This window comes from Panthera leo, chromosome B4 (assembly GCF_018350215.1).
Source record: "Panthera leo isolate Ple1 chromosome B4, P.leo_Ple1_pat1.1, whole genome shotgun sequence".
In the NCBI taxonomy this organism is placed as follows: domain Eukaryota; kingdom Metazoa; phylum Chordata; class Mammalia; order Carnivora; family Felidae; genus Panthera; species Panthera leo.
Window position 1 is genome coordinate 35,973,636 of NC_056685.1, and position 27,020 is coordinate 36,000,655.

A 27,020-nucleotide genomic window follows, 5' to 3' on the forward strand; every position below is an offset into this window, starting at 1 on the left:
TCACATATAGCCAAATGTGAGGGTATAATAAAAGATGTGAGGCCATTCTGACTTTATAAAGATCTTTTAAAAACTCAACTGATTTTTATGTCAGTACACCACACAGGACATTTCCTGATAGTTGTCTTAATACATCATCAATGAGAATAGTTCAGGTCTTGCAGGAGAATGAGAATATAGAAGGTATAAAGAATCACAGGTTTAACGCTGACAATGATTTTCATAATAAATTATGAATATGAGAAATTAATATTTGAGAAGAAAAGGTTAAAGCTTAAAACATTTTATGTGATATAACTCAAAAGCAATGATTGATTAAAAAAAAAGAACCAATCAAAATTCTGTGCTTCTCATTATGAGTGAATTGACTTGACTACTTATCTTACTTAGACCTAATTTAGCATTATCCTATTATAGAAAGTAGAGCATTTGCCTACAGAACTCAAGAGTTGAAAAGTTCACAGTGGATAACATCATCAAGTTTCCAGGGTAATCTGTGATTATGAAAAATTAATATTTTAGAGGTAGCTACTACAGATTATTTTTCTCATTTTTGTTTTCTTCAAAAAGAAACTCAACCCGAAAAGCAACTAAATTAATTCTGTCTAAATCTCAAGTGGGTGGTCAGCTAGATATTCTTTAAGAACAATAGTTTTAAACCCATAGGACCCTGAAATGACTACTATGACTGTCTGCTCTTAGAAGGAACCTGTAATTGTTCTTTATTTCATGCATGTCATGTTCACACATGATAAAGGTCAGGGATAGCAGAGCTTATGTGGGCAATTTTCTTAACCCCACATAAAGGCCAAACAAACTGGCAACCGAGGCTACCTGCTGGACAGCTGCAGGGTTAGAATATCTCTTCACTACCCGTACACTGGTCAGGGATCCAGGGGACCAAACACTCTTTTATAATCACTCTGAAGTTGGAAAGTCTCCATATATTCAGGGTGGTCAAAGTCTCTGAGAGGCTGGCTCCCAGCTGGTGCTTTTAGGAGCCATTTGCAGATGGTTCAAAGAAGGCAGGACGTGAAAGTGAAGGTGCACTGTTAGAACAACAGCATGTTTAGTCCTGATAGAGTATTGCCATCTCCAAAGACAGAAAAGAAGCTAAATTATACCTCACCGTACTTTTGCAGCTTCAAGTTCGTATCATTTCTCTTAGTAATTTGGAGAACAGAGTCAAATCACACCATTTCTTTTTTGTTTTCAGGTTCTTCAGAGGAAGAGAGGGGAAGTACTGAAATATAAAAAATACCCTTTCCCATCTCTCAGGGGAACAAACAACTGTCATAAAAACTTAAAACAGCATTGTTTGTATTATTCGAATTGCAATACAACTTTCCTAATTACCAACTGTCTGGAATTTCCATGTAAGATGGAAAGAATAAGAAGAGAATGAACTCTGGAACTTCCACTTAGTGCTTGTGGAAATTTAGCCAAGAAATTTAATCTTTTGGGGTCTGAGGTGCTTCATCTACATAATGGAGATAATACCATACAGAACTGTGGTGAGGATTAGATATGATGTGTATAAAGCAACTATGCCCAGAATATTATAGTCACTTGATAAGTGGTAGCTATTTTTGTAGTTATCCTATTTTCACATATTTCTGAGAACTTGTATGAGTCAGGGCTAGAAGAGGCATGTATGCAAGCAGAAAGTCACAGAACTAGAGAGTGAGAATACATGTTTGGGTGTGGTCACGTTCCTAGCCCTGACAACTTCAGGCAGGTGGGCGTTTAAACAATGATCATCTATGATGAAACTATAAGACTTAAAAAAGATATATCAGAATTATTTTTGAAAAATGCTGTATTATAGTTCTATTACTGAAAAAACAGGTAAAAAGAAAAAGGAAGGATAAAAAGTACCACTTATTCTCTTAAGTGCTCTGAGAAATATGTTCTTCCTCACAGGAGTAGAACACAATGTGCTGGCTATATAATTCTAAATACAATAGTCATACTGAAAAGTAAACAGCTATCAGAGATGACTGAGAAGGAGAGCCATAGTTACTGAAGCTCTCCCCTCCCTCAATGTAGCATGTATCACCTAGAGATAGCACAGTTCTCACTGTGAAACAGGGATCTCTGAAAGTGGAAATCTAAGTGCTATGGGTTTACTGTATTCTTTAATTTCACACCAACCCTGTGAAGCAGGTAACATTATCCAAATTCTATAGATGAATCTCAGAGAAATAATTTGTTTCTTTGGTAAAAGAGACAGCTAGAGAGAGGTACAATCTAGGTCTGATTAGCTTTCTGCCAGGTTGTTAACTAGGAAGACATTCATTTTCCATTTATACAATATTTGACACACAGTAGATACTCAAAGAATGTGAAATGAATGGGCAAATAAATCACGTAATGCAGGGATGATTTGCTGAGGCTGTCAGCAGGAAATGATGGTAAGACTACTTTCGACAGAATGGTTTTGCCAAATGTTTAGAACAACTAGTATTTTAAGCACTACCCTGTGAGCTTCTTCTTTAAGGCAAGTACTGTGTCTTTATATCCCTCATGCCTAGACAATGCTGGAATAAACGAATATACTGTTGACATTTCATCCTAATGCAGAGGATTCCAAAATTATAGTTGTAAATGAGACTGTCTAGATTCAAACCACATCAGTTTAAGTTTGTAGCATTTACTCATAAAGTTATAGTTGACCTTTAAAAAAACAGAAACAAAAGAAAGCAAAACAAAACAAACCCAACCATGTAGCTTGTCTCAAAAAGCCCAATCTGCCCATGGCACATCTGCATAGAGCACACACAGGGGCAGAGCCAGACTTCACACTAACAGCAAATACAATATGGAGGCTATAAAATTCTTGAGGTGAAAAGAAGAAAATAATGCTGAGAGAAAGGCCATCTTGTGACAGCTGCTGTGGCTCAACAGATTGTGTTAATGCTTTCCAGGGTTCCATGTGAGTTTACATTAAATCCAGCGTGGGTGCTTGACAATCACAGCAGGGGCTTCTTCATGACTTATAATCCGAACACACTGGTTGGCACCCACCACAGCACATCTGGAGTTTGTTAGACAACCTTTAGGTTTTATTTTTTTCATTGGCTCTGGCCCCTTCCTCTGATGCAGCCTCTCCAAGTGCTGCTTTGCCATGAATGAGTCACGGAAATAAGTTACCCTGGGGTGGGTATGTAAATTGGGACCATCTTAGAGGGTGACCCCCAAATCTGTAAATCCCTTGTTGCTTCATCTCTTTCTGACAATAGGAACTGCCCATGAATGCCAAGAGCCCATCAGGCAGTGGCAGCTCCATTTACTGGAAAGCCCGGTCAACGTTGCCTGCTTCCTTGTTAGGAAATGGCCTTTAGATTGAGGCACATTCCAGCAAGTCAAGGACTAGAAGCTTTAAATTAAAACAATATTGATGCCGTATCCGCTTTCCAAAAGGCCTCTCCCTTGTCTAAAAGTTAGTACACACACTTAGAAAAATTAAAGAATCAAATATCTTTGGCAAGACCGGTTCCTTCTTGCTCATAGCATCCTAGATACTCTTTGAGACAGCAGGAATATGAAACTTTACATGGAAAGGAGACAGGAAAACACTGTTAGGAAGGACTCCCAAGAACTACATTTATCTTTCTCCTTACATAGATCACATCACTATAGAATACTCAGGGCATATAGTTAGATGTAAAGGCATTAAGCCATTATTTTTAAAGATTATAAGTTCATGGGTTAATTGATATCTTTAACTTTCACCTACTGAAAACATATAGCCTTGAGAACCAAGTAATCAAAAGCTACTATGAATGAGTACTATGAATGAGTACTCTAGTCTGCTAGACATTTTATTATCTTTGGTATCCTAGAGTAGAGAGACCATTAACTATTTAAATCTTATGTCTATATATTTAGGTCTAACTACTTAGGAGAACTGATACTGCTACATACACATATTCACAAACTAGTGAACGCCTTTCTTCAACGATACTGTCCTTTTTCATATATTAGCAGCCCCCCGCACTGAAGTATAACTAATAAATATAAATTGCACATATTTAAGGTATACAACATGATGTTTTAATATATGTATACATTATGAAATCATTATCACAACAAAACTAATAAAAACTAATTGACATTTCTATCACCTCACAGTTACCTTTTTTTAAAGTTTATTTATTTTTTATTTTGAGAGACAGAGAGAGAGAGAGAGAGAGAGAGAGAGCACACATGCACAAGCATGTGTGGAAGGGGCAGAGAGAGAGGGAGAGAGAGAATCCCAAGCTGGCTCTGTGCCATCAGCACAGAGCTCCACCTGCGGTTCCATCACACAAAGTGTGAGATCATGACCTGAGCCGAAATCAAGAGTCGGATGCTTCACTGACTAAACCACTCTAACTATAGCCACCATGATGTATATTAGATCCCCAGAACGTATTCATCTGGCATAACTGAAACTTCATACCCCTTACCAACATCTCCACACATTTTCCCCTACCCTCCTAGGCCATTGCAACCACTATTCAACTCATATTATCAGCTTTGATAAGCCAAATTTTAGTTTTGAACTACTGTACACGTCTTAAAAAATTTTTTTAATGTTTATTTTTGAGAGAGAGATAGTGTGAGCAGGGGAGGAGCAGAGAGGGGGAGACAAGAATCTGAAGCAGGCTCCAGGCTCTAAGCTGTCTGCACAGAGCCTGATGTGGGGCTTGGGCTCATGAACCACGAGATCATGATCTGAGCCAAAGTCAGATGCTCAATCAACTGAGCCACCCTGGCACCCCCAGATGTCTTTAAAATTAAGCACATTCTTCCTGCTTTACTTAACCGGTATCCAAATACTGGTTGATGTCCTCTTCTTATGACAAATTATTTTAGGACACTGGAAAAGTTTCTTTTGCTTATAAATGAGCAGTGGGTTGGGTTTTCTTGCTGGTCATCTATCTATCCTGTAGAAAGGGACATCCTCAGTCAGAGAAAGACAGATACCATATGTTTTCACTCACAGGTAGATCTTGAGAAACTTAACAGAAGACCACGGGGGAGGGGAAAGGAGGAAAAAAAGAGAGGGAGGGATGCAAACCATAAGAGACTCTTGGGTACTGAGAATAAACTGAGGGGTGATGGGGGGGTGGGGGAGAGGGGAAAGTGGGTGATGGGCATTGAGGAGGGATGTAAATGTAGCATGTACGAACACTGGTTGGGATGAACACTGGGTGTTGTATGGAAACCAACATGTCAATAAATTATATTTAAAAAAGAAAAAAGAAAAGAAAGGAAAAGAAAAGAAAAGGGACATCTTTTGGTATTTTCTCAGCAAAGTTGGCCACAGAAACATAAAATCTAGTTCTACACAGTTTTAATAATGGCCCACAATTATTTTTATTGTGTAAATACTGATTCTTGTTAATTTGAACATTAAATATTATGTAAAAATGCTATCAATTAATGATCCCCTAGAGTAGAAAAGAAGAAATTCCTTCACTTGAAAAACTCTTTCCCAGTCTTATTACTTCAGACAGAAGAGCAAATGAAGGCAGACACAACGCACAGAAAATGTATCTGAGAATAAAGGAGATGATACTAGAAGACATGACTTGTGGACACTGAAAACAGTACAAGAATGGCCAGTGAAGAGCATTAAAGATAAAGAAGGGGACTTAGATTCAGCTTTCTGTTTATTTTCAAAGATTTTACCCCCAGTTTAAAAATTGTGGTAAAATATATATAACAAACAATTTATCATTTTAACCATTTTTAAGTATATAATTCTGTCCACTAAGTACATTTACAACATTGTCCAACCATCAACAAAAGGGAAGTGTTTAGCTTTTATTTCCACAGGTTTTACATAAATATTAAGCATTACATTTGGGGAGGGTTTAGGTTGGAAAAGAAAAGGGCAAAACTTTGCCCTTACCTTCAGAACATACTTAGCTCTGAATAGCTAGAATTGTTTAAGTAAAAATATGCCTTCTACAGTGGGACTCTGGTTGGATCATTCAAAAGAAATGAGCCTTTTTCATTTCACCCGGGCAGAATTTCATTAATTTCATCCAGCCATTGCACAAGTTAAAAAATGCTCTCAGGAATGCCTGGGTGGCTCAGTTGGTTAAGCAACCAACTCTTGATTTCAGCTCAGGTCATGAGCTCATGGTTGTGGGATTGAGCCCCAGGTCAGGCTCTGTGCTGGGTGTGGAGCCTGCTTAAGATTTTCTTTCTCTCCCTCTGTTCCTTCCCAGCTTGAGCATGTGCACGCTCTCTCTCTCTCTCAAAAACAAAACCAAAAAAACTTTCTCATGAGAGACTTGTGACATCTCTAATTCCTAGATATAGCCAGAGATTTGTGAAGATTAAAGTCTCTGCTTATGAAAATTAACTAGATACAAAGATCAGATGTCTAATATGAGACACGAGACCTTAAAATACAAGATGGCAAAGATAAAGGCAGGGAACGGTGTGAAAGCTGGACCTACTGACCCTCTATGGTGGGGCCCTCCCTGGCATTTAGTTATACCTGCTGTTTGAGCTGCTGTACCAGACGATCCTTCTCCCGCTTCAGTGCAGCCACTTCCTCTTGGGTCTTTTTCTTAGAGGATGAAAGCTCCAGAAGAGCTATGTTGGCATCTTTTTCACTAATGGCAGCCAGAAGAGCTTCTTGCCTACAAAATAAGGAAATTTCCAGGGCTTTCATTTATCCTGAAAACAATCCTTTGAAGTTACTATTATTATCACACCATTTTATGGGTGATGAACCCAAAGCTCCGAGAGCTTATATAGCTTGCCCAAATTCACACCAAGTAATGGTGCAGCCAGGAATCCCACTCAGGTTTCTCTGATTGTAATGTCTTTATCACATGTTATACAGACATCTTAATAAAGAGCTCCTATAGTTATAGTTAAACTCGAAAAGTAAACAAAACTAACGACTTTTAAACTAAGAATAATACTGTCACCCATACATTTGACTCATTTAACTTATTCTTTTGATAAGCATTTGGTACCTTCCAGGCAAATTGAGGCATTACTGAAACTGAAAACATTTTTATGTACAGAGTGAATAACAAATTGTAAACATTAGTAGATAGGATTTAGAAAATCAGCCATCTGTTCTTGGAGCATTCTAAACATCTACAATTCTCTTTCTCTCATCAATGCAAATACGTTTCCAGTCATGGCTTTATTTGGCAATGATCTGTGCACTTTGAAACAATAACTTAAACCTTACAGATTCCTTGTGGTTTGGCTAATGACTTTTTGGTTCACATCCAGAGGAAAAGAAGGTGGGATTTAAAAGAGGGGTGAACAGGAGAAATTTACAAAATAATCAGAATGAAGTTGGTGAACAATTAGTCTCACAGTCAAAAATGCTTTCCTCAATAGCGCATCTTTTATTTAAGTCATCTCTAAGAAGGCAGATTTGACTTACAGGAACTATTTAAGTGGCCTGAGCTTTTGACCTAAGGAAATGCTGAATCTGAGAATGAACTGCCCAAGTTTAACCTTGCTTCTGTCTTTTGTTAAGATAATTATGCTTCAATAGCAGTCATCTGGAAGAGTTTTAGTTTAGCCACAAACTGGAAGACTATCTTTTGCATATTCTGACAAGGATTTTCTATTTTCTGGATGGGTAGGTCTGGAGAACTCTGAACAAGCAGTACTAACAAATAGAGGATATAGATCAGCTTACATCATGGAAATGAAGATTTGTTTAACCAGTCTTTGCTGTTGGAAGGAAAGAAGATTCTCAGTGACCCCAGTCTAATTTTCCACTGTCCCCACACTCCATATAATTCTAAAAAAATGGCAGATGGCTTATCTCGTGAAGTTCTAATCAACACCAAAGGGATAACAATAGTCTAAATATATCCACTGACCACTTGAAAAAAATGTTAAGTGGTGAAATGAGCTTAAAGGTGGAGGAGTTCAAGTTGGTCTCACTATGCACAATTTCCTGCTGATTGCTGTCAGCTCAAAGACTGACAACGCTGGAATGAGAAATGTGTTTTCTCAATAAGGGTGCTGCAGCATTTCTGTGCACCAATAGTCAGAATTACACATTTAGCAGCAGGCAAATAACAGAAGATGAATGAAAGATAAATGACTGTATGCAATTAGATCAAGTAATAAGCATCTTTGCAAAATGCAAGATACAAAGGTGATGGGATCTGAGTTCCATTCTGTGCTCAAGGAAAGCCTCATAATGTGAAATAGTAAACATTATTCTATGTTGGTGAAGCATCTTGACCGAATTCCAAATTCTTTTATAAATGATATGCTTGGCCGGCTAGTGCGGTACAGTTAATCTCTGGGGTAAAATGTCACATTCCCAAACTGCAATATGATATAACAGGTGACAATTCAGATTCTAAATTTCAAAATAAAGGATGTGGCACTAGAGTGTGAGCCACTACAATAATGCCTTTTTACTAAGATATATCATTTTAAATCTCTTTCTCTTTTTATATAAAATTCAAATTGAAATTTTATTATTTCATTTATGTTATTTTTTATTAAGCATTGATAATATGCTACAAACTGCACAGAATAAAACTTCATCTCCCATACCCATCGCTCACAATCACTGAAAATTCCCTAACAGTTTAACATACCATTGTCCTTTCCATTTTAAAAGTATACCCTTGATACTGATTTCTACATGTGTATGTGCCTACAAAGGGCAATTGATAGTCCAGAATAAAATATTTTTATTATATATTGCACATATATATTGGGTAATGTCAGAATCTTTAATGAGTATATTAGTTTTTAGGTTTTTCTTTTGTTTTTGGAAAGAAAGAGATAGTATTGTTCTCTTGTCTACAATTTTGGTAAATTTGAAATGAACAACTATAGGGGAGAACAACTTCATTAAAAATTCAGAAGAAAAAATTCCAAAGAGAGGCAAGAATATTAAATGTAATAAATAGTAACAGCCATCTAATTTTTGGGAATAAGAAAAATTATTGTTCTCTCAATACATCTGGTAGTAAAGACCATGTGGTATAGGTGAACTTACATGGTTAAGTTTTACAGAGAGCACTCAAAAGTGTCAAAACAAAAAAATTTTAGCCAACACCCTGCTTTTCAGAGGAAATGGAATTTAGCATGGAAAAAAAAACCAAATTACAAAAATAATCTTATTTCAGTAGCCACTTAACTCTTAAATATAACTGGTTCTTTGGGAACAAAAACGGTAACTGATAAAAGTAATTTGCATTCATGGAAGAACTGGAAGATACAGAAAACTATAAAGAAGAAAATAAAAATTCCAGAAACAGCTCCTTTTTATTCAGAGTCAATTGCTTGAGATGTGGAAGTCACCTATTCAAAATCAAATATGGCTATTTTAAAGAAAATGAACCTTGATAGGGATTAATAATTATTGGCTTTAAGAGTCTTACTAACTCAAGTCTATCTACAGAAGAGGAAGACTCGCTAGTGAAGCACATTCTGACTTCATTTCCCATGAGCCCCAAGGGAGTAATATACGCACATATAATATGAAAGGTAATATATGTATGCCACAGCCCGGAGCAAAATAAGAACTGCAATGCTCTTCCTGCTAAATTACTCTCCTTGTTCTTCTGTTAAAGTCTTTCCCTCAGCTAAAAAAAAAAAAAAAATGTATACACAGAACCTTTCAAAGTGATTGGTGACCCCCTACTGCTTGACTAACATGCCATATTACTTGCATAATGAGTGGGTAGTAGCAGAAACCCAACTTTAAGTCATTAAAGAGGTCTTTTCACTCCATCCCTGGTGCTTTAAACTACATAACAGTTGAACCTGCCCTTTGACCTGAAAAATCTAATAGAATCAAGATGTCTCTAAAAGTACTCTTCTGTGTCATTTGAGCTTCAAGAAATAGTAAGACCACCTCCTTCATCCCCTTCTCCCTTCTGAGAAATTTTGGAAACAGGAGGCAAATACTCAAAGCAAATGGAGCTCAAAATCTTTTTGAAAATGCCTGAATCCTTGAGAACAACAAAACATTAGACAGCTATCGCTAGTAAATAAGAAATATAATCAGTGTTGGAATGATGGTGGTTAACAATTTAACAGGGAATCCCAAATATGTGTTTTTAGTAGAAATACCAGACAGAAAAGGAGTGTGGATGAAGGGATGCCACGAAGGTTTATTTTTCCCTCTTCCTCCAACTGGGTATTTCAAATTGAATGATTACACAATCAAGTTTCACAAACTCCTGAAAACATTGGGAGATCAGATGAAAGCAAGAATACGTCAGTTGCTTTGGATGTATTATTATCATGGACATGTAAGCATAGTTTAATCTACTTCAATTTTAAGATAAATCTGAAATCTAGATTCTCTTATCGATGCCTCCTTGATTCTAATGCCTCCTTTACTTGTTATTTAACCATTTAACTATCCAGAGTGAGTAGTAAACTACTGTGATATCTCTTCCACTCTTCCATCAATGAGATGAAAAAAAAAATCCTTTTGATTATTATTTTTTCCAACTTCACTTACAGAGGTCTCAGATATGGCGCACACACTACCTTAATTAAGCTCAGTAAAAACCAGTTTGCAGGTGAGGCTACCTGGGCAAGCTTGACTGAAATGCCTGACCTTTCAAGCTTCGGTCAATGTCTTATTATCTCCACTATAGGTACCCAGAAATATCTTTAATGTAGAATATCAACACTAAATAAAATTTTCCATCTACCATAACAAATTTCTCTTTCAGTGTGAATTAAATCACCATATTTCTAGATCCACTGGCTGACAACATCTAAATAATTTGAGTTCTTTGCTTTCCATAACCAATATTCACATTTTGCTGGTTCTTCCTTTCTAATAGGTTTTAATGATATCGTGGCTTTGTATCTCCAGGTTCATTATCATAGTCACTACCATCCTTTTATCATGGGTCAATATCATTCTTGAACCCATTCTGATTTCTCTGTCCTTGTATAATGTCCAACTCTCCCAATTCATTTTAATCTGGTTTCTTACCACATCAAATGCTTTGGCTTAATATTTAACCAGCTACAATTTTCAACCCATTTCTTCTTCACTGTCCTTCAAGGACCCTATATCACTGAGTTACCACTTTTCACTCATATTTATGCTATGCTTTCTACCTGAAATGCCTGTAGCTTTCTTGCCTTTAAAACCTGACTCCTCACTTGACTGCTAACTTTTCTCTATTTAGCATTTCCTGTCAATTCACAGTTTAAATGATACTAACAGGTATGTGCTCTGTAAATATCAGTCAACTCATCTACATGTGCAGGGCTGGCTTCCCCAACTATATTATGTTTATGGCTTATATCTTTAAATTTTTCTTCTAATGTTTCTATGGGTTTGTTGGTCTTTCAATTTATTAGCTCACTAACTTAATTTTTTTTAAGTTTTTATTTTTAATTGTGATAAAATACACATAACAAAAAGTTTACCATTTTAACCATTTTTAAGTTTACATTCGGTAGTGTTCCATACATTCACAGTGTTGTGCAGCCAATCTCCAGAACTCTTTATCTTGCAAAACTCAAACTGTAGCTGTTAAACAACTCCCCATTCTGCCTCCCCAACCCAGCTCCTAGCAATCACCATTTATTTTCTGTCTCTATGAATTTGATCTCTCCAGGAACCTCATATAAAGGGAATCCCACTGTATTTGTATTATTGTGTCTGGCTTACGTCACTTAACACAGTGTCCTCAAGGTTGATCCATGGGTAGCATGTGTCATAATTTCCTTCTTTTTTGAGGCTGAGTAATAGTCTACTGTAGGTATACACCACGTTGTTTATCCATTCATCAGCTGATGGGACTTTGGGTTGTTTTCGCCTCTGGCTATTGTAAATAATACCCCTATCTTTAATTTTTAAAATATACTATTTTTCTTCTAGAGTCTTAATTCATGGCTTTGAACACCAGAAGCTTGTAAGCATAATTAATTTTCTGTATTTCATGTGCCTAAAAATTTACAATTTTTTTCTTTTATTTGGTATGAGTTACTCTCTATACTTTGGTATTATTATTCGCCAGTGTTCCTTTTTGCCTAAAGCCTTTATTTTGAAATAGCTGGAATGCAAGCTCCATAAAGGCAGAATCTTCATATGTCTTGTTCACTAATATACCCCAAGTGCCAAGAATAGTTCCTGGCATGGAGTAGGTACTTCACAAATGTATTCTGAACTAATACCTCTTTCAACTCTGACTCCATTTCTATCCAATGTGGTGGTTTGTTTTCCCAATTATTCCAATGTATTCCCTTATTTTAAAGCTATGTTTCATTGTATTTTTAAAGTGGGGTTTTTTTTTTGGGGGGGGGGGGCAGGTCCCAGTAGCATGGAAGGCAAATGAGCAGTGAGAACAGGGAAAAATTTGAAAATATGAAAGAAACCAAGACTGGAAAGAGACACTAACTTTGGCTAATTTACATTTCACTTAAAGAAAGATTTGTTTTACTCTAAGTAGACAGATGACAACTAGAGTTGTAGGCTCAATTCTGGATGACATAATTTAAGATACAGTGTTAGAGGGTATCCAAAGGAAGGTGACAGGATAGGGTTATAAAAGGGCATGTTAATCCAAAAAGATTTATCCATACAACATGATAATGGCTGTCCGAATAACAAGAGCAGGAATAGCAGAAATAAGACATTTAATGTGTATTCCTCTAGAGGGCACAAATGGCACTGAAGGGAGGAAAGTCACAAAGAGATTTCAGTTTATATAAAATGAACATCTAATGTGTTAACTCTTGTTAATAAGTAGAATTGGGAGGCCTAAAAATTGGTAGAGCTTCCCATGACTGGGTGTTTGGAGAGCTTATTAGAGATACTGTATAAATGGTTTTGTTTTTGAGTGGTATGTCTACCCTCTTTAACTGTAAGATTTCAATATAACTAATAAGATGAGATAATAAATGGTAAGTGCCAATAAATCATATGGGTAGTGGATGCTCAAGGAATACAGTAGACAAAGAAATCACCTTAGGCCGAGGACATAGGAATTGAGAGGGACCTTATCCTGACAGAGATAATGAAAAAGACAGAAAAAGTGGCAAGTGTAAAAGCACAGGCATATGTGAGGACACATGGCGTAACTGGATTAGAGGGTTTCTATGGGGAAAGGAAACAATGAGAGAAGCTGAAAAGGTGGCTTTGAATCAGAGTAGAGATGGTCTGGAATAGCAGAAAGGAATAAACATGGATTATGAAATCCTTGAGGGTTCAGACCAAAACTTGACATATAGGGGTTACTCAAAATACTGAATAAAGAGTAACTTGATTTTGATAAAATGGAAGCACCAAAAGTACTAGAAAAGTAAAATAGAGGTTTAGAAAGACTGATTCAGAGGCAAAGAGGGGAGACTGGAATGGATGATATTCAAAGCAGAAAGGTTAGGATGCTATTGCTGGAGATTTATTACGAATCAAATTCCCATATTACAAAAATAATTTTTAAGGAACAAAGAATAAAATTATGTCTAAATTTGGGATTCAAGATCACATGTGGGACTATGATAAACTGATATATTATACAATGAATATGAAATATAAAATAAATATCACATTTATGTTTTGATGCTGGAAAGTAACTTTCAAATGTCACCAAACAGAGACTATCTTAGGGCATTTGATCCAATAGTGTCTGCTGGGGTTCTGCCTTGTGTAATCTTCGTACATTACAGTAGCCAGGCCTTTGCCCAGAACAATGTGGAATCTTCTCAATCTTCTCTTGCTTTATATCTACTGCCTGAAATAAGGGAAGAAAACTGATTTATATTAAGAAATACACTGACATAAGAGTGGGTAGAGGAGCTATCCCAATACGGACTACCTTATTTTTCAGAAGTCCTTGAAAAGAATCAAAGTTAAAAGAAACTGGTAGTAGTTATAGCTTAGTAAGTACGGTTGATTAAACAAAATTTTGCAGGGAAAATCTGTATTTAGTTTTTCTCCTCACTTTTTCTAAAATATGAGGGTTTTGATATCTCCACACACTACAGATTATGACAAGTTTGGAAAATTTAGTTCGACTGTGACATTATTGACACTTCTCTGTTATGAAGCTTTGCCTGCTTCTCAGACTGGCAAAAAACTTGATGTTTGTATCTACATTTGTTTGAAAAAAATAAAAGCTCGTATCTTTTCCATTTGTTTTAAAAAATAAGAATTAATTGTAATCTAATCCACAAAGAGAAAGGAAATCAGAGGTTCCCAGAGGTTGGAGCTGGGGGCTGCAGACTGTCTAGACAGGGAAGCAAGAGAACTTTCTGGAAATGTATTATAGCTTGACTATGGTGGTTGTTACACAGTGTATACATTTGTCAAAACTCCTATACTGTACCCTTAACATGTATACATTTTATTGTATTGATATTGTAACTCAATAAAGTTATTTTTAAAGTCATTAAGATTTTCTAAAAGAAGAATGTTACACAGCAAACACAACAACAATAAGCACAATGTATTTTTTCATTATGGTAAAATATACATAACATCAAATTTGCTTTTTTAATCATTTTTTAGTGTATGATTCTGTGGCACTGTATATTCACAATGGCCTGCAACCATCAAAATCATGATCTTTCTCCAGAACTTTTTTTTTCCAACTGAAACTCTGTATCCATTAAACACTATCTCCCCATTCCCTCTTCCCCCAGCCAGGGCAACTACCATTCCACTTGCTTCTCTAAGAATTTAACTACCCTAGTTAACCTGATAAGTAGGACCAGATAGTATTTGTCCTTTTGTATTCGGCTTATTTCATTTAGCATAATGTCTTTAAATACAATGTATTTTTATTCCCCCCAATTTAAGTGACCTTTAAGATAAAATATACACTGTTAAGTATTTTTCCCAAGTCTTCTTTCAAACTTCTTTTCTTTACTCATGTTTTGAAACAAGAAAATCAGATCCCTAAGAATCTATGCCTTTTATTCAGTCATTGTTGGACTAGGAAGTGGTGGTGGCAAGAGGCAAAACCAGACGGACTGAACAGATGGGGAAAGGTCTGAGGTGGAAGCACTGACAGGACTTAGTGAATGAGACTGGCCTTCTGCTCTCCCTTATTAAGTCTAGTTTAAAAGTATAATATAGAAACATGGTTTCAGCGCTACATCTACAGACTGGGAAGTAACTTAGAATTTCTGTGAAAAAATTGTTTTCTGTCAATGTTAACAGTCATTTACAGTAATACTAAAAATCTGTTCAAGAAATAGAAGGTAATATTTATAGAAGTTCTACTATTTGGTTAAACTTGAAATAAATATTCAATTACACAAAAGCTTCTCTGCAGCTATAAGACAACACCACCTGAAAAAGTACTAGCAACAGAATAAAACAATCTGGAGATAAAAGGTCTAATAAAGAACTTCATGCAGAAATAGAATGGCTTCCTTTTAAGAAACCAGAATCCAGCTCTTCCTCCATGAGTATTTTAAGTAAAATGCAGCTTCCCTGACTGTAAATAAGGTCTCAATAAACTCTGGACGTTCTTTCTACTCTTTCTCCCCTTGTTTCGTAATGAAGAGTCAGCTATTAGTTTCATCCTTTATGGGGCTGATTAGCTGACAATAAGTAAAAAGTTCAAAAACTACACCTTCAACTCAATAAATAATCACAATCATATAAATGATGCATTATGTGGTGCAACGCTCCAGAGTTTTGCTTTCCTGGAGACACTTTTATAAAACCAATTTCATGAAAATTCTAAATAGTAAAATAGACCATATACCTGGAATCTAAAAACTAGAAATTAAGAGATCAGAATTAGTCTCAGAATATGTATGTGTGTATATATATATACGTATATATGTATATATATATATATACACATATATATTAATGCTTATTTATATTAGAGAGAGAGACAGAGTGTGAGTGGGGGAGGAGCAGCACGCGCGCGCTCTCGCGAGACAAAGAATCTGAAGCAGGCTTCAGGCTCTGAGCTGTCAGCACAGAGCCTGGTCCCGGGCTTGAACTCACAAACCCTGAGATCATGACCTGAGCCGAAGTCAGCGCTTAACTGACTGAGCCACCAAGGCACCCAACTCAGAACACACTCTTTAAAAAAATGCTAGAAAAAAAGGATTACTTTGTTAAGATAATATCTACTCATTTAATGTGTCATTTTACTTGATTAGAATATGATCCACTAAAAATTTACAGAATCCACACTAATTTGTAAAATAATGGTACACAGTACCTATCTTTAAAAGAAATCTAGAGCTATAAATTATTCAAATACCAAACTGTATATAAAATGCATCTACATAATCTCCATATTAAAAGATTCTAGTGAGTGATGTATTTTTTGTGATATCCAGATATGCAGAGATCAAAACTCCCTTCAATATTTTATGCACTTGGTTGAGCATCTAACTCTTGATTTTGGCTCAGGTCATGATCCCAGGGTCATGGAATGAAGCCCCACGTCAGGCTCTGTGCTGAATGTAGAGCCTGCTTAAGATTCATTCTCTCTCTCTCTTTCTCTCTGCCCTTTCCCCCTGCTCATGTTCCCTCTCTTAAAAAAAAAAAAAAAGTGTACTTACCACAATGAAATTAAAATGAACTACAACTTATAATGAAACAGATACAGAAAGGAAAACAATATCATTTAGGTAAGAATCTTAGACTTTGTTCTTTATGTAGTCACAGTTCATTAGAGTGAGTTGTCCCTATCTCTGGTTCTGTATATAAGTGATTTCTACCTAATGTCCAGCTATTTCCAGAGAGAACTCATATAAATAAAAACATATGTTTTATTTGATCTAAAATGACTCACTGTTCATGCTACAATTCCTCATGCTACAATTATTGATGTTCATCTTAAAAGAAAAAAAAAAAAAAAAAAAAAAAGACTCCACCGACCCTACTTTTCCCTAAACTTCTACGCCTTCTCTTTTTCCCTCCTGGTCAAAATTTTAAAAACTCTAATAGAGTTCTAATTAAAATTTTGGATTCCTTATTTCAAGATGGCAGACCAAAAACCTCTCAGCTCCCTTCTCCTTTAGAAAAATCACTCTCAAATATCAGGATAACAACAAATAGAAACAAATCCTAACCTTGAAAATACAAGAGTTATGGCAAAGTGTAATATAAAGAGAAAATGGATAAGCAAATTCTTAGAACATGAACAGCAATCCAAAGTGTCTACTGAGGAAAACAGCTATGAGAGGGAAATAGATTTACCTGCAAAACCCAAGAAGAGCTCAAGAATGATTACGTCAATAGCTGTGGAAAGTAGTATAACTTTAAAAAATGTTTCAGACTTGCCTTACAAATAATGGTTCTCCATTATTTGGATCTCCAACATAAAATAAATTATTAAAAATGGAAGTCTGTGCTCTACTGCTGACCTACTACACCTGAATTTCAAAGGATGGGCATCTATAACTTTTAAGTAGCAGTCAAGGTAATTTTGAGACCCACTACTTTACAGAAAGATGAACTAATTTAAAAGACCAACAGTAAGGTATTATAGGTATCCCTGATTCCTCACATGCTTGCCAAGCCTCAATTTTTATTTAGTATTTGCATTTACTGTTCCTAATTCAATAAATACATAAAAACCTTCTAATTCTATAGTGAAAATAACCAGTTATTTTAAACTCTTAAATTCTGATGATACTGCAGACATTAATAATAGTGACCATCACTGGACTCAGAAATATCATGCAGAGATGACTTCTGCAGTGTAATTCTACCCAACAGATTATTTGAAAAAAGGTTTAGGCAAACATCTCATAATGCATTCATAGGCAAATTTCCTCCTTTATGGCAAGGACCATCACAAGACAGACAGGTGAACTCAGAATCTTCTACTTTCTAAATCTCTGTCTTTAAAAATAGCTGGCAGTCAAGGGAGTTTTTGTTGGGGATTATTCAAATCCTATCAAAATCCCTAGTGAATTATGTTCTTAAACCCACTGATTTCTGTTGGAAGTGCTGGGGGTGGGGGGAACAGCTTAGCATGAGCCTCAAGAGATGAAGCTAAGTGGTGGGTTCACAGTAACATCTGGGGATGATATGTACAAAAAGATTTATATATATTTTTTTATTTTGTCTTTACTGTTTCATAACAGTATGTCTGTTCTGCCTCAAGGTTAATGGTGTAATATGAACAGAAAATTTCAGAATATGAACCTCTTATAAAGATGTAGTCCCTTCAAAATAAGGCACACCTGTTATTGTCGTACTCACACTTTCAGGCTATACCATTTATTGTGTCTTCTTAAGGATGTCTCTATTTCCAAAGGAAAATAAACTCTTAACATTGTTTCTCAGAATTCAAACTCCAGCATACCTCCATTTATTTAGATGTCTGTTTTAAGAATTATTGAATGCTTTAAGCAATTAATCCCTGTACTTTGTCACTGTCCCACTGTTTAGTTAACCTTTTCCAGTCATAGATGGATAACATGTCCATACCAGCTGTCCACACTATGCTACCGTGGAAGCTTGCTTTTTTTTTTTTTTTTTTTTTTAAGCTTCCACTGCATTCCAAGTCTGTTTGCTATGACATTTGCTAGAAGAATGCCGATGGTATCATGGCACTCATTTCTCCACCTTGCAGAATGATCGAGAGCTAAGTGTGTCTTGATTTCACAAAATATCCAATATCCAACATTATACATAACATGTAACATTTGAATTGTTGGTGCACTGCCTGAAAAAAGTGGGTACTGTTCCCATGACTAAATACAATATTCCTTAGGTTGTAGATGAAGTATATAAAATTTGCAGGCACATAGATTAGTAATGTGAGGTGTGCTGAGAAAGGACTAGAGACACTGGTGTTGCTGAGATCTTGAAGGTGATCAAAAGCATTTATTGGCCAAAATAGATGAAAACAAATTCAGTAATTTATTACCTTCCTCTGTTAATTATTCAACAATTGTATTATCCATCTGCTATTAATTTGTTGGCAAAAATTGTAAGACCAACTCCTCTCCTACACAGCTTTGGAATGAAACATCTGGTGGAGAAATTCTATAGGCATGGGCAAGGAGTTGTGCCTGCATTTGGCAGATGAATTATTATTGTTGCCAGCTTGGATGATCCCACCTTCTCTGCATCTCTTCTTAGGTTCTAGCTACTTGTAAAATGCCAAACATAATTTGAAAAGCATGGTTATTATACCTAATTTTTCATATATATATATATATATATATATATATATATATATATATGGCACATGATTACAGTAGGCATAAAACAATGGGAAATGCAGAATTTTCTGATAAGTGTTTTTTGACATTTTCTGCATAGCAATGGTATTATTTTTAATAGGAAAAATATTACTCAAAAGTAGTAAAGCAATAAACATCACTGCTTACTAAGTCACACATTTACTTCTCAAAGATATAGGAAAACGACCACTGAAAAAATATATTTTTTTAATATTTATTTTTGAGAGAGAGAGAGACAGAGTGTGAGCTGGGAAGGGGCAGAGAAACAGGGGAACACAGAATCTGAAGCAGGCTCCGTCTAGGCTCTGAGCTGTCAGCACAGAGCCTGACATGGGGCTCGAACTCACAAACCGTGAGATCAAGACTTGAGCTGAAGTTGGGACACACAACTGACTGAGCCACCCAGGCCCTGAAAATATTATTTCGAAACAAGTTTTGGGATTTTACTATATGTAAACTTAAATAAAAAATTTGGGTCGGGGGCTCCTGGCTGGCTCAGTCAGAGGAGTGTTAAGACTCTTGATCTCAGAGTTATAAGTTTGAGCCCCATACTCGGTGTAGAGATTACTTAAACGCAAACACACACACACACACACACACACACACACACACACACACACACACACACAGAGTAAAGATTTTAAAACTAGAGAAAATGATAACTATTACTGATTATATTTTGTTTATAGCCTCTGGGCCTCTTCCTCCTCAATTGAATATTTTATTTCTCTTAGAGTCCCTCTACTTTGTCTTATGTTATAGCAATATATGCATTTTCTCTATTTCTGAAAGCTGATTTATGGCATAAATGTTATCAAGTCTACCTTCAACTCAGCCAATCTGACTTGGCTATAGCACCTAACTGGTGCCTTCCTTATAGGGGTAATTCCATTTTCCATAGTGCATCCTCTCTATGACTGGTTAGCTCACCTGATCAAAGGAGTAATAAAGACAAGATACCTTCTCTTATTTCCAGTCTGTTCCACAGCCCCAAATTTCACTTCTAGCACACACAGTTGTTCTTTAAGTCAGTATTTCTCAAAAGTGTATTCCACGGAAATACGGAAAGAGATGTTAACAAATGTCCCATGAAAAAAAGTTTTCCATGGTCAAATAAATAGAAGGAACACTGGGCGTAATAGTACCCTGGTGAAGAACTCACAAGAGCTTTTTATGGTGTAGGTTACACATCTTTAATGGGAGGCTACACTTTAAAGCAGGGGTAGCCAAACTACTGCCCACATGCCAAATCAGACTAACCATCTGTTGACATACAGCCTGTAAGCAAATAGCTTTTACATTTTTAAGTGGCTGAAACCACAAAAAGAAAATTATTTTTTTCTTTTCTTTTTTTTATTTTATTTTTGAGACAGGGACAGACAGAGCATGAACAGGGGAGGGTCAGAGAGAGGGAGACACAGAATCTGAAACAGGCTCCAGGCTCTGAGCTGTCAGCACAGAGCCTGACGCGGGGCTTGAACTCACGGACCGTGAGATCATGACCTGAGCCGAAGTCGGCTGCTTAACCGACTGAGCCACCCAGGTGCCCCTGAAAATTATTTTTTTCTAAATGGTTAATTTTATGTTATGGGAACTTTACCTTATTTTTTAAATGTTTATTTATTTCTGAGAGAGTGAGAGCAAGTAGGGGAGGGGCAGAGAGAGAAGGAGACGGAAGATCCAGAGCAGGCTCTGTGCTGACAGCTGAGAGCCCGACATGGGGCTCGAACTCACAAGCTCTGAGATCATGACCTGAGCCCAAGTTGGATGCTTAACAGAGTGACCACCCAGGTGCCCCCCCCCCCAAAATACTTTTATGACATAATGTAATTTGTAGTATATTTTATGAATATGATTTGAAATGCAATTTTCAGTGTCCATAAACAAATTACAAATGGGAAAAAGCATATCCATTTGTTTATGTATTTTCTATGACTGCTTTAGCAAGGCAACAGAAAATCAGAGTGGTTGTGACGGACACCAAATTGTCCCCAAAGTTCAACATATTTACTATCTGGTGCCAACTCTTTTATAAGCCATTTTCCAAACCTAGGTGACCATGGAACCCTACTTCCTCAGTTTTCTGGGGAATACCAATAAACAACTGTAGGAATACCAGTATTCCAAGAAAACAGTTTGGAATATGATGACTTAACAACAAGCCAACGATCTCAAAAGAATGAATAAAAGAGTATAAATGCACTGGGAAAAAATTCACCATGATCAATACAGCCAACTTGATTACCACAGAGTTGGCTACTCTGTTAAGCATTTTAAATAGATTAAGTAATTTAATCCTTACAATAACCCTATGAATTTGAGAAAAGAGATATCTAGTAGGCAGTTGAACTGATGGGCCTGGGGCCAGGCCCTGAATTAAAGATGGATGTGGAAATGGTCAGTAAAGAAGGTAGCTGAAATAATGAAACCACCAAGATCAGAAGAGAGGCATATGGCACTGGTAGAATAACAGTCTATAAAAGAACTAAGGTGGGGGGTGGGGTGGGGGGGGGAGACAGTCTTAGAGGAATAAGAAAACAAGAAGACAGTGGTATCTTGAAAGCCAAAGAAAGTATGTTTCAAGCAATAAGAAGTCATCAAATACTTTAAAGTGTTTATAAACAAGTCAAAATAAGGAATGCAAAATTTCCATTTGATTTAGTTTTTAGAATATTTCTAGTTACTGTGGAAAGCAGTTTCATGGCTAGAAGTAGAAGCCATATTGAAAAAGGTTGAGGAGTAGACACACACACACACACACACACACACACACACACACACACACAGTGAGATACTACTCTGCCATGAAAAAAAAAGAAATCTTGCCATTTACAACAGCATGGATGTACTTTGAAGATGTTATGCTAAGTGAAATAAGTGAGACAAAGAAAGACAAATACCATAAGATTTCATCCATATGTGGAATCTAAAAAAATCAAAACAAATGAACAAACATAACAAAATACAGAAAAACTCATTATCTATATCTATATTGATATATAGATAGATATAGGTAACAGATTAGTGGCTACCAGAGGAGGAGGGTGAAAGTGGGCAAAATGAGTAAAGGGATCAATTATATGTATGTATGTTTGTATGTATGTATGTATGTATGTGTATGTGTGTATACACACATACACAATATTTTCTTTATCCATTAACCCATCAAGGAACATTTAGGCTGTTACCATTTCTTAGTTATTATAAATAATGCTACAATAAACATACCTCTTTTTAATATACCTTTTCAAATCAGCATTTATGAGTTCTTTGAATAAATACCCAGAGGAGGAAGAGCTGGTTCATATGGTAGTTCTATTCTTAATTTTTTTTTATTAATCTCTACACTGTTTTCCCTAGTGGTTATACCAATTTTACATTCCCACCAAGAGTGTATCAGATATCCTTTTTCTCCACATCCTCTTCAACATTCGTTATTTCTAGTCTTTTTGATAACAGTTGTAATAGCCATTTTAACTGGTATGAGGTAATACTGCATTATAACTTGAATTTACACTCTCCTAATCATTAGTGACATGGAACAACCTTTCATGTGCCTGTTGGCCATCTCTATGTCTCCTTGGAAAAATGTCTTTTCAGAATGTCTATCCATTTTTAATTATTTTTTTGGTTGTTGTGTTGTATGAGTTCTTCATATAATATGGATATTAATCCCTTGTTGGATATATGATTTACAAAAACTTTTCCCATTTACTATGTATCCCTTTTGTTTTGATGATGCTTCTTTCACTGTGCAGCTTTTTAGTTTGATATAATCCCATTTATTTATTTTTGGTTGTTTCCCTTGCCTCTGGAGTCAGATCCACAAAAATACCACTAAGACCAATATCAACATTTATCAACTATGTTTTATTCCAGGTATTTTATGTTTTCAAGTCTAACATTCAAGTCTTTAATCCATTTTGAGTTAATTTTTGTGTATGGTGTAAGATCGTGGCCTTGTTTCACTATTTTGCATGTGGCTGTCCAGTTTTCCTAATATCATTTACTGAAAAGATTGTCCTTTCTCCATTGCATGTTCTTGGTGCCTTTGTTGTAAATTAGTTGTCCATATATGTCTGAGTTTAGTTCTGGGACCTCAATTCTTTCTGCTGATCTGTATATCTGTTTTATGCCCTATATCACACTATTTTATAGCTTTGTAGTATAGTTTGAAACTAGGGAGTGTGATTTTTTCAGCTTTGTTATTCTTTCTCAAGATTTCTTTGGTTACTGAGGATCTTTTGCGTTTCCATACCAGTTTTAGAATTATTTCTTCTAAAAAAAAAAAAAAAAAAAAAAAAGAGGTTAGAGTGGAAGAGAGCCAAAGCATAAGAGACTCTTAAAAATTGAGAACAAACTGAGGGTTGATGGGGGTGGGAGGGAGGGGAGGGTGGGTGATGGGTATTGAGGAGGGCACCTTTTGGGATGAGCACTGGGTGTTGTATGGAAACCAATTTGACAATAAACTTCATATATTGAAAAAAAAAAGAATTATTTATTCTAGTTCTGTGAAAAATGCCATTGGAATTTAGATAGGTATTGCCCTGAATCCATAGATTCCTTTGGGTAGTATGGACATTTTAATAATATTAATTCGTGCAATCCATGAGCATGGAATATCTTTCCGTTATTTGTGTCTTCTTCAATTTCATCATACAGGTCTTTCACCTCCTTGGTTAAATTTTTTCTTGGTTATTTTATTCTTTTTGATGTAACTGTAAATGGGAATGATTTCTTCTCCTTCTGATAATTCATTATTAGTGTATAGAAATGCCACTGATTTCTGTAAGTTGGTTTTGTATACTGCTATTTTGCTGGATTCATTTATTAGTTTTAACATTTTTTGGGTGGAGTCTTTTGGGTTTTTAATGTATAGTATGGTGTTATTTGTAAATAGTTTTATTTCTTCCTTTCAGATTTGGATGTCTTTTATTTTTTTTATTTGCCTAATTTTTATGGCTAGGACTTCCAATACTATGTTAAATAAAAGTGGTAAGAGTGGGCATCCTTGTCTTGTTCCAGATCTTAGAGAAAAAGCTTTCAGTTTCTTCATCAGAGTATCATGTTATTTGTAGGTCTGTCAGATATGGCCTTTATTATGTTGATGTATGTTTATTCTATATATAGTTTGTTGAGTTTTTGCCATAAAAGGATGTTGAATTCTGTCAAATGCTTTTCCTACATCTATTGAGAGGATGACATAGCATTTTTTCATTTTGTTACTGTGGTGTATCAAGTTGCTTGACTTGTAGATATTGAACCATCCTTACATCCTTGGAATAAATCCTATCGGATTATGGTATTTGGTCCTCTTAACGTATTACTGAATTCAGTTTGCTAATATTTTCTTGAGAATTTTTCCATCAGTGTTCATCAATGATACTGGCCTGTAATTGTGTGTGTGTGTGTGTGTGTGTGTGTGTGTGTGTGTGTGTGGTATCTTTGTCTGATTTTGGTATCATGGTAATGCTGCCTTCATAAAATGAGTTGGGAAATGTTCTTTCCTCTTCTTTTTTCTGCAACAGTTTGAGAAGAGTAAGTATTAAATCTTTCAATGCCTGGTAGAATTCACCAGTAAAGCCATCTGGTCCTGGACTCTTGTTTGTTGGTTTTTTTGATTACTGATTCAATCTCTTTATTAGTATAAAGATTTTCTATTTCTTCATGATTCAGGCTTGGAAGATTGTATGCTTATAGGAATTTATCAATTTCTTTAAGGTTATCCAGATTTTTGGCATAAAATTGTTCATAGTAGTCTCTTATGATTCTTTGCATTTCTGTGGTGTCGGTTTAACTTTTCCTCTTTCACTTCTGATTGTATTAAAGCTTGTTCTATTTTTTTATTGATTAGCCTAGCCAAAGGTGTGTCAATTTTGTTTATCTTTTCAAAGAACCACCTTATTGTTTTATTGATCTTTTTCTTTTGTTTTTGTGTGTTTCTTTGAGTCTCTATTTCATGTATTTCTGCTCTGATCCTTATAATTTCCTTCCTTTGACTGATTTTGGACTTCATTTGTTTTTCTTTTTCTAGGTGTAAAGTTAGATTGTTTGAGATTTTTCCTGTTTCTTGTTAGATCTTTATTGCTATGATCTTCTAAGAACCACTTTTGCTGCATTTCAAAGATTTTTATATGTTGCATCTCTGTTTTCATTTGTCTCTAGGTAAGTTTGATTTCTTTGATGACCCACTGGTTGTTCAGTTGAATGCTGCTTGATGTCCACATTTCTCTGGTTTTTCCACTTTTCTTATGATTCATTTCAGATTCATACCACTGTGTTCAGAGAAGATGCCTAATATAATCTTCTTGAATTTATTTAAAATTGTTTTGCAGCCTAACATGATCTATCTGGAGACTGTTTCATGTGCACTTGAGAAGAATGTGCATTCTGTTGCTTTTGGATAGAATGTTCTGTATAAATCTATTAAATCCATTTGGTCTAATGTGTCATTTAAGGCCAATGATTCTTTAAATGATCTACCCAGTGATGTAAAGGAGAAGTAAAGTCCTTTATTGTTGTATTGCTGTCAATTTCTCCTCTTAGGTCCCTTGATATTTGTTTTATATACCATAGTACTCCTATGTTGGGTGCATATATATTTATAAATGTTATGCCTTCTTGTTGGATTAATCCCTTTATCATTATGTAATATCCTTATTTGTTTATTATGACAGTCTTTTTTTTTATTTAAAAAAATTTTTTTTAATGTTTATTTTTGACAGAGAGAGAGAGAGAGAGAGAGACAGAGCATGAACGGGGGAGGGGCAGAGAGAGAGGGAGACACAGAATCCAAAGCAGACTCCAGGCTCTGAGCTGTCAGCACAGAGCCCGAAGCAGGGCTCGAACTCACAGACTGCAAGATCATGACCTGAGCTGATGTCGGACACTCAACCGACTGAGACACTCAGGTGCCCCATGACAGTCTTGTTTTAAAACCTGTTTTGTATGCTGTGAGTATAGCTACACCAGTTTTATGTTTCCATTTGTATAGTTTCTACATCCCTTCACCTTCAGTCTCTATGTGTCCTTACTTATGAAGTGAGTCTCTAATAGGCAGCATAGAGATGGGTCTTGTTTTTATTTACCCATTCATCACTCAATTTCTTTTTTTCTTTAATGTTTATTTTTGAGAGGAGCTGAGGAAGGTGGGGGGTTGAGGATCCAAAGTGGGCTCTGTGCTGACAGCAGAGAGCCCAATGCAGGGCTCAAACTCATGAACCATGAGGTCATGACCGGGGCTAAAGTCAGATGCTTAATCGACTGAACCATACAGATGCCCCTCACCACTCAATTTCTTGACTGGAGTTTAGTCTCTTTATATTTAAAGCAATTAATGGGGTGCCTGAGTGGCTCAGTCAGTTAAGCGTCTGACTTTGGCTCAGGTCATGATCTCACAGTTCATAGGTTTGAGCACCACATCAGGCTCTGTGCTGTTAGCACAGAGCTTGTTTTGGATTCTCTGTCTCTCTATGTCTCTCTGTCTGCTCCTTCCCCACTATGTCTCTGTGTCTCTTGAAAATAAACATTTATATAAATATAAATACACACACACACACACACACACACATATGGTAATGATGCAATTATTGATAGGTATGTACTTACTGCCATTTTGGGAATTGCTTTCTGTCCTTTCTCATGTGCTTTTCGGTATTTAAGTCTTTGTTTTGTGGTTACTGACAAGTTCACATATAGCTTCCTATGTACAGAATGATCTATTTTTTTTTAATGTTTATTTTTGAGAGAGAGAGAGACTGAGTATGAGAGCGGAGGAGGGGCAAAGAGAGAGGGAGACACACAATCCAAAGCAGGCTCCAGGCTCTGAGCTGTTAGCATTGAGCCTGACGCAGGGCTTGAACCCA

The 27,020-nt window shown here is 36.0% G+C and overlaps 1 protein-coding gene across 9 annotated transcripts in view; it reads right to left on the bottom strand.

The window, feature by feature from the left end:
• ERC1 (ELKS/RAB6-interacting/CAST family member 1) overlaps nucleotides 1–27,020 on the bottom strand; it is a 509,468-nt gene that overhangs the window by 117,968 nt on the left and 364,480 nt on the right. For all 9 annotated transcript variants that reach the window (XM_042945440.1, XM_042945438.1, XM_042945439.1 and 6 more), the window contains one exon: nucleotides 6,500–6,644. In XM_042945440.1, coding sequence (XP_042801374.1) covers nucleotides 6,500–6,644 — 145 coding nt within the window. The remainder of the gene's footprint in view (nucleotides 1–6,499; nucleotides 6,645–27,020) is intronic.